The sequence below is a fragment of the Hippocampus zosterae genome, chromosome 15 (genome assembly GCF_025434085.1).
Source record: "Hippocampus zosterae strain Florida chromosome 15, ASM2543408v3, whole genome shotgun sequence".
Classification (NCBI taxonomy): Eukaryota; Metazoa; Chordata; class Actinopteri; order Syngnathiformes; family Syngnathidae; genus Hippocampus; species Hippocampus zosterae.
Window position 1 is genome coordinate 14,597,467 of NC_067465.1, and position 14,983 is coordinate 14,612,449.

A 14,983-nucleotide genomic window follows, 5' to 3' on the forward strand; every position below is an offset into this window, starting at 1 on the left:
GGGAATCTTACGTCACAGGTGTCAAACTCAAGGCCGGGGGCTGGATCCGACCCGCGACATCATTTCATGTGACGAACATCATTTCATGTGACGAACATCATTTCATGTAACCCGCGAGGGCAAATGGTTTTTCTTGCAAATTGTCTTCACTTTTCACAATGAGATAGTACAAGATGTTTTTTGTGACCAACCCCTCCTTTAAAATAAATTGAAAAATACTCGAACAGACAATTTCCTGGCTTCCTATTTCAAAACCAGTTATCCATAGATCGATAGATAAATAGATAAGAGTGTATGTAAGTATCAACGGTGCTTGCCTCTCTGTGGACGCGTCCGCTCACCACGTGACGTGCTGTGTTTACATCCTCTGCGCTCAGCTGTTCTTTCTACCAACACGACAAAACCCCTCGCTCATTTGCACTTACTCCGCCGGAGCCTGCTTTCATCACACACAAAATAACAACTCTTAAGCCGAGCTGTAAATATTTCCTGTTGCCTCCATGAACCGCCGCATTGCACCCGGAGACGAGCAGTGACTAAATGCGACACGGCATTGTTGTGAGTATTGTTCCGTTTGTTGACGCGCTAACAGGTTTTACGCATTAAAGTACAAAGTTTGGTTATCTTAGCTCGGTGTTTTGTGGTTGTTACATGTGTTAATGGTGGATGAAAAGTCGAAGTGAAAGGTGCTCTAAAGCTGCTTTGTGTGTTTTTGGTGATGGCGCACTCGGGCCCTCCGAGCTAACGTTAGCTAGATTGCTACTCAATAATTATCTTATCATATAACTCCAGGTTAGTCCCGACCTTAGCGATCTTTAAATGCCCCTTCGCTTCCTTGTTTTATCACTGTCTAAAAAAATATGAGCTCAGATATACCTCTGGGATAACTGTTATTGCAAATATAGTAATAGTTATTAAATTCTCTGTGAGTGGTTGACACTGAAAGATATATTTATTGCAAACCGGTTGATCTAGTCAGTCGCTGCTTAAAAAAGATTTGGGTTAATCGCATTGCAGAGAACTGGCAGTTGTTGCTGCGTTTCTGCTCAAACGGGGAACAAACCCTGCATGTAAATGCAAAACAGTTTTTTTTGTATGTGTCGATTTATGTAACCAACGCCTGGCCTGCCATTCTCTTCGCACAGATGCGCTGAAAGAAACGGAACAGTCTTGATTAAAAAGTGCTCTGTTGTCGACTTGGTGCGACGAACGTTGTTGTTTTGGCTTCGTCGACACACGCAGTGTGGAAGAACCGTCCGTGCGATTCGATTGGCCGAGAGGCAGTTGTCTCTTTGGCAACTGCGGTGCGTGATCAACTGGTACACTGATTGGCTAATGAAGGTGTCACTCAAATGAAACCGGGAGCATAAGCAAATTTAAAGCGACAACTTTGACAACATAGAAGAAAAGCGCTTACGAGCACATTTCAGAACATCTGCAGAGATTCTACACCACATAAAAAAACATCGATTTTTTTGAAAGGCCTCTATTGTTTTGGTCACCGATGGCGTTGTTTAACGTGAGAAAAAAACGTACCTGTAAAAGGATATCAGATTTAACAACATAAGGGGTGTTCACACGGCAAGATTTGGCCCGGTGCTGCACCGGGGCTGCACAGTAGAGCGTTCACACATGCAAATTAGCTCAGGCTAGCCCCGAAAAAAGGCTTACACCGGACCAAATTTGATCCACCTCAGGGAGGTGGTTTAAAAATTTGCTCCGGAGCAAATTCTCGTTTGCGAAGCAGCACCGATGTAAATTTGCACGTGTGAACGCAACTGGGTTAAATTTGCTCCAGAGCAAATGCTTGTGAAGAGTACGTATGGCGAGAATGCGTTACTTCTGTCGGACTTCCGTAATGTGTTTGTTTAATAACGACACAAGACTTGGCTGGTAACATCTTTCCTTTTTTAGGAGACTGGACTGTCTCGGAGTTGTTTGTTCCTTTGTTGTTTGTTTACAACCCCCCGCCCCCCATATAATTTATTTATCAAGTGGGGCTGCACCGACGCTGTGTCGGGGCTGCCACGCTCAGCGGCTTTGTACGTGTGAATGCTCCACACAATTTGCTGCGGTGCAAAATATATCGCAATAAAATACATCAGTGCAGCGCCGGAGCAAATGTGTGCCGTGTGAACACCCCTATAATTTAGTATAGCTTTAACATGCCATGTAGTCTTCCAAAGGTATAAAATATGGCACTTAACCAACCTGCGCACTGATTTGCTGATGTAGGTGTCACTCCATTGGGTCCGGTAATCATAATCATAAATGTTTTGCGACAAAATAAAGCAAACTGTTTCAGTAATACCTCACTTATTGCAGGTGTTACGCTCCAGACCACCGCCATGAAAGATTAATTCTGAAAAGTAGCACCAAATATTTAATTGTATTATGTATATACATTTTAAAGCCTGCGATTGTCTGGCAATCAGTTCAGGGTGTTCCTCGCCTCCAGCCCAAAGGTTGGGATAGGCTCCAGCACCCCCCCCCCCCGACCCCCACAGACACACACACCTCCCGCGACCCTTGTGAGGATAAGCGGATTGGAAAATGGATGGATGAATGGATACATTTTAAAGCTTGATGCATATAATACCAAAATATGTGTGAAGTGCAGATATTAACATTGTGCCCCTGGAAGTCGCCATCCTTACATTCTACTGTACATTGGTATCTGTGACGGAATGTCAGTAACTTTAAAAGGCAGGGCCTGGCTGTCCACTGGCCAAACGACTCAGTGCAGTGAACCCGTAAAAAGTGAAGTGATGTTGCAAGGGATGATGAAAACAAACACAATTTAGAACAGGGGTGCCCAAACTTTTTGGACCGAAGTTCGACTTTTCGTTCAACCAACCTCCTGAGATCGGCCCTTACCACACACACGCACACCCACACACACACACACACACACAAAAAACGCACGCCATGATGAGAAGCCAAACACGGAAGGAAGCGATGCACTTTTGCAGCCTGTTGACTATCGTAGCTCACACGTCCCATTTTAAAGTGCTTCCATCAGCCCTCTAGATTCCTATTCTTTGCCCGCACCCTCTGTGAATTGTACACGAAGCAAACTCCGAATGAGAATAATGACGATCAAAGATATAGCGCAACAGCTCTGATCACAAGCTGCAATTGCAGACCGCTGAGCGCTAACAATTTCCGCTGACGTAGGTCACGCACCACCGTAGGTTAAAGATTTACCTGCTTAATTTTATTTAATTAAAAAAAATTGGGAGAGGGGTGGGGGGGAATGAGACTGGTAGGATGATTAGGGGTTAGTGTACATTAAAACAAAAAATATATTACAAACATGTACAAAGACGAACAAATGTTTGTTTTTTTTCCTCCTCTACACCTTTCGTATCTAATTGGGACGAGTCCTAAATCTACCGGTCGATCAGGATCGAGTAATGGGCACCCCTGATTTAGAACAACAATTGTCAGTGGTTTTTCTCCCCATATCTTTGGTCTTCTAAACATTTTAAATGAACTTCCTTTTAGTTATTCTGGAAACATACTCCTACTTCTTTACTCTACTTTTACATTTTGTAAAGTTTTTTTGTGAATGAGTTTAAGTGTTGTCAATGTACGTTCTTTTAGGAATTTATAAAAGCTACTTGTGTGTCATTTGCTTTGCTTCTGAATGGCTAGCACACTCTTGGAAAATCTGTTTTTAATATCTATGATGTTTTACTGGTTTAAGAATGCCATTAGCGGTTGAATTTGTAAATGCTTGCAAGTCTTGCATCTTGTATGAAATGTGATATACGAATAAATCTGCCTTGCCTTTCTTACAGAACAGCTTTGACACACCCTTTATTCCACAAAACATGACAAAATAAGGCGAAAACAAACCTTTCTCATCAAAATGGATTGCATGTATCAGGGGAAGTACAGAAATAACAGCAAACACACTGCACAAGCGGCACCTGTAGGTAACATTTAGCAATAGCTACCCTTTGGCCAGAGTTTTAGCAACACGGAGATAAATAAAGTTTTGTGAATCTGAAACACAAGTTCGTCATCCTGTTCTGAAGGTCACCATTGAATTCAACTGTGGTGTCTCAGAGCACAGCGGGGCACAGACAAAATGACATGCATGACAGAGGAGGAAGAGGCACAAAGGAGATATGATGTCATGCATGGTTTGCCAAGCTGTTTAAAAAAAAGTGAACAAACAAATATAATTGTTAAGAACATTCCACCAACCAAACCCGAATGTTAGGTAGAGACCCAGACAACTCACGTCGATTGCGAAACTTGTAGGATGATTGGACCGCAACGATCCCTGTGCTAATGCTAACGGGCACACGTTTTATCACGTCAATGATTGGCAAGCTATTAACATCTTAGAAAAGTACACGTGCTTCAACTACCACGATACGACGCGGAGTAGAAGCCCAGCTCGGCAACATTCTATTTAAAGGCAATGCCTGTGCATTGAAAATAAGCCATAACTTGCAACTGATTGTCATAATTTACCTCTTTGCCAACGCCCAAATTTGTTAAGCATTAATATAAACCGTATGTACATGTAGAAATTGCATCGTATTGGGCATATAAGAGGACTGGCATGGACACGTTCTGTCAGCAAGGTATGCCATTTTGTTCTTTGTCGTAAAACAGCCACAAGAGGGCGCCTTGCTATCAATGACTGGCATCATTACCTCGATACCTTGAAATAAGGCCGGTGAATTAATCAGTTGCTGCACGTATTGATTGTTCTTCACACTTGTTGTTTTTGCCAACCTTTGCTATTCACACTTTTTGTTTTTGCCAACCTCTGCTTTACTGTGTAGCATCACACACACACATATATACACACACACACACAACAAAAGTCATGTGGGCAAGTAGTGGTAAATTAGATCAGACTTTTGGATGATCAAACCTGTGGTGTTAAATTGTTGTGAAGAGCGAGTGTTTTCTAAGGATTAGTTTTCGTGATTCACTGTGGTGTGACCTGTGCAACTCTGCGCTGTCAGACATGACAGCGATTCACATCCAATCCCCTTCTCTGCACAAGGGTCAAGTGAGGGTGTTTTATCACCAGATGTGTTCAGGTTGTTTTCAGGCTGGATTTACACTTCATGGTTTAAATGATATAAATCTAATTTGGGAAGTACGATAACTTTTCTTTCCCCAGCGCTACGATAACTGTTAACTTTCTACATACATTCTTGCTGCTGGAGGCTGTAAATTTCCCCATTGTGGGACGAATAAAGGTTATCTTATCTTATCTTATCTTAACTTTTTTGTATCCTACAAGATATATCTGTTGTTGCAGCTTGAAAGAATAAAACATTTCAATCCTGCTACCGACTAATGTCGCGGTGTTAGAGGATGATGTAAAAAAAAAAAGTTGTCGACAACAACGTACCGTCGCATATTTTGCTACTTTCTGAACTCTTGTCACGCCAGATGGTGAAAAGTTGCTAAGACTCGTCAATTTGTACTGTAATCCAAGGTTGATAAAGTCCACTCCGTAGTATCCAGCAACAACGGTAAGAGCACAGTCAAAAAGGAAAAGTCGCCAGTCCGTCCGTGTTATTGTAAAGAGAAGGAACCATGGCACAAATTCGTATCTGTTCGAACAACATATACACGTTAAATGAACATTTACTGAATCTCAACTACAGCAAAAGCAGTGACAATTAAATATAGTCAAAATATGGTACAGTAGAGGTGTGGCTATCATGAGGGAAGCAAAATAAATACTGATCATGGCCACTGGAGGTATGTGCAGGTTACCTTCATTGAAATCATGGGCGGGAGAGTCAACCCCTACCAGCTAAAAGTGTAATGTAATCACTGGTAGATATTAAACATTGTGTCAAATTTATGTCTTTTGTCACAAGGGATATCTAATAACTGAGCATATGAAGAAAAATGTGATGCCTCGCCGAAAGGTTTATAAATGCAACGATGGCCCCAAAGCATTACTATGCAGTTGCATGGTTTTTACATATTAGAAGCTCCTCCCCTGATGTCGACATAGTTCCTTGGCACTAAGATACCACAGGATGGTGCCAAAACATTACTTTTCCTTTAGACGGGGCTTCATTGACACATTGAGGCTCTTTAGAAAGAGCACCTGAAGATGGGGGGAGTGCTATACACGAAAATGAAAAATCAGGCACTTGCACCAGCATTGTAAGTAAATCCAGCCCAATAGAGTAGCAGCTGTATTAAGGCCCCTGTGGATTTTCTCCTGTAAGACTGTACTGCAGTGGGGCAAAGCGCTTTATTTGTACTAGATTGTCTCTGACCTACTTTCCCTTCCTTGGACTTAAAATGACCAAGCAGGGCAGGCAGAAGGAGGGGAAACTTAAAATTACGCAGCGGACAGCTGATGGTGAGGAAAATGGATGACGATGCTCTGCGATGGAAAATGACCTCAGTACAGGCCTCCTCTCCCGCTAATCGAGTCGAGCCTGAATGTGAATTCACGGGCTGAGTCAGACGGAGAGATGCTGAGAAGGCATCAAGGACATTGGAGAGGCGTCTTCCCTCGGGTGCTGCGCCAACGACGCATATTCGATGAGGGGAAGAGTGGGGCGGTATCAAAGCTGTGTAACACCATCACTCTGATGTTTACTCCAGGCGGCGTAGTATTACCGTGATTGTGAAGAAAGCACAATTGAGACGTCTTTCATAAATATTGCGATTGACTTGGAAAGTAAACCCCCACTTATCCAAAAAACAAAACAAAAAAAGAAAAAACAGGTGTTGCCCCCACTCCCTCCAAAAAAACAACTACAAGAAAACCTTTTTGAAAAAACATTGGGAAAAACAATCCTCAAATAGCACATAGGTTAAATGAATGAAGAGTTTCATTTAGATAGAGCTTAGAGCTTTACTCCTATGAATTGTGACATGTTCAAGCATTTACAAAAAAAAAATTGTCGAAGACTATAGCTAACAATTATTTTCAGAATCAATCTGTCAACATCATCAACACGCACCACCAGCACTGGAGCGCCGCAGGGATGTGTCCTTTCTCCACTGCTCTTCTCCCTCTACACAAACGATTGCACCTCAGCTGTCCTGCTGTCAAACTCATAAAGTTTGCAGACGACACCACGGTCACCGGTCTCATCAAAGTCGACGACGAGTCTGCGCACCGACAACAAGTGGAGCAGCTGGAGCTCTGGTGCAGCCGACACAACCTCGGGCTGAGCACGCTCGAGACTGTAGAGATGATCGTGGAATTAAGGAAACAACCTTCTCCACAGTTGCCCCTCACACTATCCAACCGCCCTGTGTCAACCGTCGAGACCTTCAAGTTCCTGTGAATCACAGTCTCCCAGGACATGAAGTGGGAAGTCAACACCATCTCCATCCTGAAATGGGCCCAGCAGAGAATGTACTTCCCGGGGCGGGCTGAGGAAGCATGGCCTGCCACAGGAGGGGCTATGTCAGTTCTACACGGCAGTCATCGAATCAATCCTGTGTTCTTCCAACACGGTATGGTTTGGCCACAAAAAAGGACAAAATCCGACTTCAACGGACAGTTAGGACGGCGGAAAAAGTCATTGGCACTGCCCTACCCACTCTTGAGGACTTGCACACTGCAAGAATCAAGACAAGGGCACGGGAAGTCCTCCTGGATCCCCCGCACCCTACCAACCACCTTTTCTGCCACTCCCCTCAGGCAGGCGCTACAGGTCCATGCACACCAAATCCAGCAGACACTTAAACAGCTTCTTCCTTCTAGCCATTAACTCCCTAAACAGTCACTGACGTAGTCACTCTCTTGTACTACAAATACTGCTACTGGTCACTCTAAAATGGTTCAATGATTTTCTGCACCAACTGTACAAACTGTCATCGTATTGTATTCTACCACTGATCACTTTTCTCTGCTTGATACTTTGCACACTGTCTCACTCACATTACGAAATGTCCTTGCATACCTATTTGTCACGTCCTTGTTTATGATGATACTAAAGCAGCGTGTTATACCGGAGATAAATTCCTTGTGTGTTCTACATACTTGGCCAATAAAGATGATTCTGATTATGGGGTTGATTTATTGATGAATCAGATGCAAAAAAAAAATCGATAACATATTTCGAAAACGGGGACAAATGCTGATAATCATTTCTTGAGGTAAAAGCAGATGTTTGCAAAGGTTTCATTTTGATTCAATACAAAGACGGTCTGCTCTCATGGACGACAACAAAAATGAGGGAAACATTGATTGGTTATCAAAAATAATTGATTATTTTGACAACTTAATTAATGTCAGATCTGCCCAGAACCACATAAATGAAAAAATATAACGAGTACTCAAACCTCTTGATGCACTCCTACATTTTCCGTGTGTCCTTTTCAACATGCCTGTCATAAGAAGTACATCTTATTTAAGCCTGCTACTCCAGTATTCACCAATGACCAAGAATGACCGATTCATTGACAACTGATCAATACATTGTTGCAACTCTATTTTGGTCAGTTACTCACAGGTTTTCCCAGCAAATTTTTTTTGTTACCTGTCTGCGATTTGCCTGTCATGAGACAGAAAGGCTCCCTTTGAGAATCACCTTACTAGACAAAGAGGTGACATCGAATCGCAAAGTTTTTATTTTGTAGCGGCCATCAAATGTGGACGTATTGCGCCGTCAAACTTTGAGCATCATTTGATCTCGTTACTGTGTTTAATACAATTTGCCTCAGGTCACTCGCTGCCCGGAGATGACTTTAGCGTGAGGAGACAAATCAGCTGGATCATTTTCGGGGCCCAAAGCAGTTTTTGTCGGCATGGGTGGAGCGGTGAGCGCCGGGGAGGACAATGATGACCTCATCGACAACCTGAAGGAGGCGCAGTACATTCGCACGGAGAGAGTGGAGCAGGCTTTTCGCGCCATCGACCGCGGCGACTACTACCTGGACGGCTATCGGGACAGCGCCTACAAAGATTTGGCATGGAAACACGGCAACATCCACCTGTCGGCACCATGCATTTACTCCGAGGTGATGGAGGCGCTCAAGCTGCAGCCAGGACTTTCCTTCCTTAACCTGGGCAGCGGGACAGGCTACCTGAGCACCATGGTGGGCCTCATCATCGGTAAGCTTGGCAGACGGCATGGGAAAAAAACATTTCTTTCGTTGGAAATAGAACACAGATTGATCAGGATTCATGTTAGGTGCAATAGAATCAAATCTATTTCGCAAAAAATGACGATAAAGATTTGAATCAGTTTATTTATTGTCTTTCATTGTCATGTGTGGCTATTAAGTGTACCGTATTTTCCACACTAAAAGGTGCACTGGATTATGAGGCGCACCTTCAATGAATGGCCTTTTTTGTCATTTTTTTCATATTGGGTGCACAGCATCATAAGATGCAATCTACAATGCCTCCACTAGATGGAGCTACGCTGAATGAAACACCAACAGAACGATCAGATGTCAGTAAAACTTATTTAATAAAGCAGCAAGACAGTTCACTTCACCAACAGCAAGTTATAACACTGACTCTTTAACATTAAAGTCTCTTGCTGCTGCTCCATTTCCGTGTTCAACTGCAAAACCGATCGCCTTAAGTTTGAACTCTGCGTTGTCAGCATGCCTCGAGCAAGGAGCCATTTTGGGGTGGAAATATTACCGTAATGACCATACACAAGGCACATCGGATTCTAAGGCACGCTGTGAGCTTTAAAGAAAATGGAAGGCTTTTAGTGCGGAAAATATGGTACCCTTTTTTGCTCCTGCAGGTCCATTTGGTGTGAACCACGGTGTGGAGCTCCACAAGGATGTGGTGGAATACGCCAGGGACAAACTGGACAGTTTCATCAAGACCAGCGACAGCTTCGATAAGTGAGTGTTGGATTAATACATTGCTAATAGGGGTGTCATGCAAAAATATTTCAATCGGAAAATCAGTTTTTATTTAAAAGGTAGGCCATGCATACTAGACCAGCCATTCCCAACGCCTGTGGCACAGCATTTTAAAGTTAGGGTTAAGGGAAAAGATCCAATTTCAGCACTTTTAGGACTAAAATGATTTTTTAAATGTTTTTTAGTTATTACAAATAGCCGTCTTTGTTTAACTATGTATACAAGTGTATCACACCAGGCTGATGACTTGGCATAAAACACAAAACTCAAGCAACTCACTTATTGTTTCAACTTTGTGAATCACTCTTTCGAGGGCTTGTCATCTGAAGAAATTTGGCAAATTTTAAAAGTAACTCGCTAGTGCCCCCTCCCAAAGTGAGGGGAAAAAAACCTGACCCAGGACTCCGGAAAAGTCTTAAGAACAGATTGCCTGAAAGCTCACAGGAAGCGGTCCATTATAGTGGAAGGGAGATGTTTTTAGTGCGTTGTTCTTGATCAAAGGCCTCCTAGTGTGTTATTTTTCTTACCGCAGATATATGGTAATTTATTCTTTTTTCCACTGTGTTCCCATTCATTGTGCTTTCTATACTTGTGGCGGCATAACAGCCTTATAGGGCTCACCATAATTTGGCTTAGTCATTTTGTATGTTTCCATCTGATGTGATGTAACCCCCTCCACTCTCCCCGCAGGTTTGAATTCTGCGAGCCTGTCTTTGTTGTGGGAGATTGCCTGGAAATCTCTACAGACAGCCACCAGTATGATCGCATTTACTGCGGGGCCGGGGTGCAGAAAGTTCATGAATATTACATGAAAGTCCTGCTCAAAGTCGGGGGCATCCTGGTGCTGCCTATCGAGGATCAGGTGAGACTCGCAGACTCTTTTTGCTCCATTTGAAGACTAGCACGTGTATCAATGTTTCATGGCTTGTTGTGGAGCCCCCTTGAGAGGGGTGCCTGCTCTATTTTCGGATGCTTATAGACAATGGCATGTATTGGTCTTCAAGGTCAAATCTGAAGTAATCATGGCCAACCGTTTTTTGAGTAATACTTAGAGCTAAAACTATTTCAAGCATACTTTAGTTTCTTTTTTTTTGGGGGGGGGGGGGTGTTTGCTTTTTTTTAGTTAACAATGAAAATGCTTTTGTTCAACAATCTCCAGCAAGTGATGTCATTTACAAAATGTCGAGTCGCCAGTTAGCCATTGGACTGCATTGTTCATTGTCCCGTTAACTGCTCTCTGCCATTGTTATGGAGTTATTCGGCAAAATGCCTCTGCGCTGTGTGGTGATGCGCTGTTCACATTGTGTGGCCAAAAGAAAAGAATAGGGCACATAAATGGACCAGAAAATTTGAACGATAGTTTGTTCTCGCAAAGCGAGTGAATTTCACGCTGCTGTCGACTAGCATGCTTGTATGCAGCGATGGCTGTTTGAAAGTGCTCTAGAAATACAGTTGAGTTGAGTTGAGTTACAAGCACTTCGAAGACTACTGTTTTCCCAACTGGATTTGCAAAAAAAGACAGATATGCTAATCAATGACTAACTCTAGATGTTGTGAATGAAAACATTTGATTCAAAGTAATATACGTTGACAATAAAGTTGTATTCAATTCAATTCAATACGTGTACAGCGTTATAATCCTGTACAAAAACATTCAAACTACAGTATTTTAGTGCATGGATGAAATCCTCTGTAATGGTTTACTACTAACAACGCTGCCAATATAACGTGCAGAGTGGCCGACAATGCAGCTGAACTATCTTAGCAATGACAATGTAGGACACCGACACACTACAACGTGTGCTCCCAGTGCTCGTGGGAATACAACAACGAAGTAAGTAATCCCATCGCGCGCAATTTACAGCACGGCACAGCCTTGAATTCTAAACAATAACGCTAGGCTAATAACTGCAGCCTATATAATTTACCGTTCTTCCAATCCCGGTGGATCCCATCTCCACTCCATTCGGTCACAACATTTTCCTCCAACTCTTCAAAAACTGGGATCCCCTGAGATAGGATTGAAACGTTGCTTTTCCGAATCGATTTCGGACTGGCTTTGTACACTTTCCATAGAGAGCCCCCGCTATTGTTGTCTTAATGTGACCTCTCACTTCTGGGTTTGTCACTCTTCAAGAAGAAATATATATTTTTTCCCACTTTATTTAATGTTTTTCATTTGATCACTTGTGATATAAAAATGCGGCATTTTTTTGTGCGTGGCATTTGTCCGAAGTGGATACATCTGAAACTAAGTGGGGACTGGCATCTATTTAAGAGTGGTGTTGATTTTTCTGAAGTAGGAAATAATTGGGGTATGGCACATATATTTAAGGGAGGCGTTTATTTATCAGGAGTAGTTGAAACACCTGCCATCTAAATGAGGCACAGCAGGTATTTGAAGGAGCCTTTTAGTTGTCTTAAAAGATATTTACCTGTCAATTAATTAGGGCGTTGTGTCTCACTAAGGGAGTTGTTTATCTTAAGTGGATTGATTTACCTGCCAATAACTTGTTTGATGGAGGCATTTAGTTATCTTAAAGGATGAACACTCGAACCAACTGGTGGGGAGGGGGGAGTGTCTGTTTGACGGAGGTGTTTCATAGTCGGAAGTGGAGGAATTCATTTGCGGATATTCCGACTACGTTGTAATTGGGGCACAGAGTGCATCATCATTTGAAGAAATAAAAAAGCATTATTACACTCACGCCTTTTTGGTGCCCATTATAATCGATGAAGAGGACATCTGGCAAAATGCTATAATGGACCCGCTCTTCGTTATTACACCCGCCTCAACTGGATTTAACATTTCCAACGATGCATGACAATGGTGTGCGCTTTAATTGTACCTTGATAGCGTTTAAATATACCCCTCCTATTAGCAAGTATTTTTGTCTGTGTGCTATAACAGTGCAACCGACACTTGATTGCCTCCTTCACCTTAAATCGAATCTAATAAGATCAGGTACGAGAGCTAGCATAAGAGCGCTACATTGGAAAGAAAAAAAAATCAATATTATAAAAGCCTACTTTACAGCACGGATGTCAAAGTCAAAGCCCGGGGGCCAGATATGGCCCGCCACATCATTTTATGTGGCCCGCGAAAGCAATTCAAGCATGTCAACTAACATCATGCTTGCTAAAGTCTGAACCAAATTGTTGTATATAATGTCATAAATTCAATGTTTGAACAATTATTATTATTACCATTATTCCATTATTCCATTATTCTTGACTTCTGATGTCAAAACTAGTTAGCCATCTATTTTTTGCTCGCTGTAAATGTAATATGTGGAGGTCGTCATAACGACCCTCCAAGGGAAACTGTAACTACAATGTGGCTCGCGACAAAAATGAGTTTGACACCCCTGCTTTACAGGGAAAAATGTTATAATTGGTGAAATGTGTACATGTAATATAACAAAAAGTTGTGTGTGCATGTGTTTCTGCCCCCACAGCTGACCCAAATCACCAGGACGGGCCAGTGCACGTGGGACAGCAAAAACATCTTGGCTGTGTCCTTTGCGCCGCTGGTCCAGCAGAGCAGAGCTGACGGTGACAAGTCGGACAGTGTCCAGTTGCGTGAGTTCCTCCCACATGTCTTTTGAGTTCAAATGTGCAGAAAGCACATGTGCCCAATGCAGTGTACAAGGTTACCTTAAAGCTGCCGTGTTGGACATGGAGCTGCTTCAGAGTTGGTTACAGTTACACTGTCTGATTCGGGAAGACTTTTATTTGTCGTGTGTGGCTGATGCACCTCTGCCAACCAATTGGGGCATTGACTCTATTTGAGGGAGGCATTAATTTTTTTCTGAAGCAAACAACATACCGTATTTTCCGCACTATAAGGCGCACGGAAAAGTCTTCAATTTTCTTAAAGGCTCACGGCGCACCTTGTGTATGGTCATTACGGAAATATGTTGACCCCAAGATTGCTCCTTCATGGAGAGATGCTTACAATGTTATTATAACTTGCCATATATAACTGTGTCGCTGCTTTATTAAATAGGTTTTTGTTGCAGCTCTGAAAAAAGGAGAGCTGTGGTGTTGTTTTTTTAAAACGCACACTTTATGAATGTTTTTCACAGTCTCAACAAATACAGTTATCTGTCCGTCTCTGTGCCTTCTCTTCTTCCGTCGGCTTGAGAGGCGTTCATGACTGCCTCGGAAAAACATAAATTAACGATTCATTCATTGAAACTACGAAAATGTAAAATAATCCATCAAAACAGAAAATCAAGCGAGGAAATCACTAAATAAATTCTATCGCCCCCCCCTACCGAATTCATTTTGTGAGTTCCTTATTTGTGAATACAGTACACAACAAAGGAATAAATAAAAAACACTTCTGAGAATTTACTGACATCTGATCGTTCCGTTGCAGCTACGCTCAAGGAAATGCCAAAATTAATTCTGTTGAGGGGCTATAGAATTTATTTTGTGATTTTCTGTTGTGATGCATTACTGTAATTTAAATTTTCACAGTTTCATTGATGTAATCGTTAATTTACATTTTTTTGGAGGCAGTCATGAACGCCTCTCTAGTCAAATGAAGGGCTGTAGCTCCATGTAGTGGATGCATTATAGATTGCGCCTTATTGTCCAGTGCGTGCAATATATGATTTTTTTTTTAAATTGCCCATTCATTGAAGGTGCGCCTAATAATCCAGTGCGCCTTTTAGTGCGGAAAATATGGTACTTGCCCACTAAGTGGCGCAGGGCGTCTACTTGGGAGAAGTGTTCAGTTAACTAAAGAATGTATAACTAATTGGGATGATACAGGTATGTAAGGGAGGTGTTTATTTGAGTTGCCAAATAATTGGAGCATTTGAGGGGGAGGTATTTATTTGTCTCAATTGCACATAATTGGGGCACAGCATTTATTTTTGGGTGGTGTCCCGATGTCGAGGTTGACATTTATGCGAACTAATTGTGACTTGGAGGAAGATGTTTCTTTGTGCGATACACAATCTTTTTCGGGGAGGCCTTGATTTGTCTTGAGCGGATGATGTGCGCAACAGCTTATTGGTGCACGGCGTCTGTTTGAGGGGGAGGCATTGATTAGTGGCATAATCGAAGCTCAGTAGCGACTGTCACAGCTGACACGGTACCACGGAACAGTTACAGCGTACAA

At 42.4% G+C, this 14,983-nt stretch overlaps 1 protein-coding gene across 2 annotated transcripts in view; it reads left to right on the forward strand.

Annotated features, from left to right (window-relative positions):
* The first annotated feature begins 332 nt into the window (after positions 1–332).
* pcmtd1 (protein-L-isoaspartate (D-aspartate) O-methyltransferase domain containing 1) overlaps positions 333–14,983 on the forward strand; it is a 29,143-nt gene continuing 14,492 nt past the window's right edge. Inside the window, exons 1-5 of one of the 2 annotated variants that reach the window (XM_052088537.1) lie at positions 333–558; positions 8,686–9,076; positions 9,726–9,828; positions 10,540–10,711; positions 13,308–13,431. In XM_052088537.1, coding sequence (XP_051944497.1) covers positions 8,770–9,076; positions 9,726–9,828; positions 10,540–10,711; positions 13,308–13,431 — 706 coding nt within the window. In that variant the 5' untranslated portion in view covers positions 333–558; positions 8,686–8,769. The remainder of the gene's footprint in view (positions 559–8,685; positions 9,077–9,725; positions 9,829–10,539; positions 10,712–13,307; positions 13,432–14,983) is intronic. The other variant, XM_052088536.1, reaches the window with a different exon arrangement.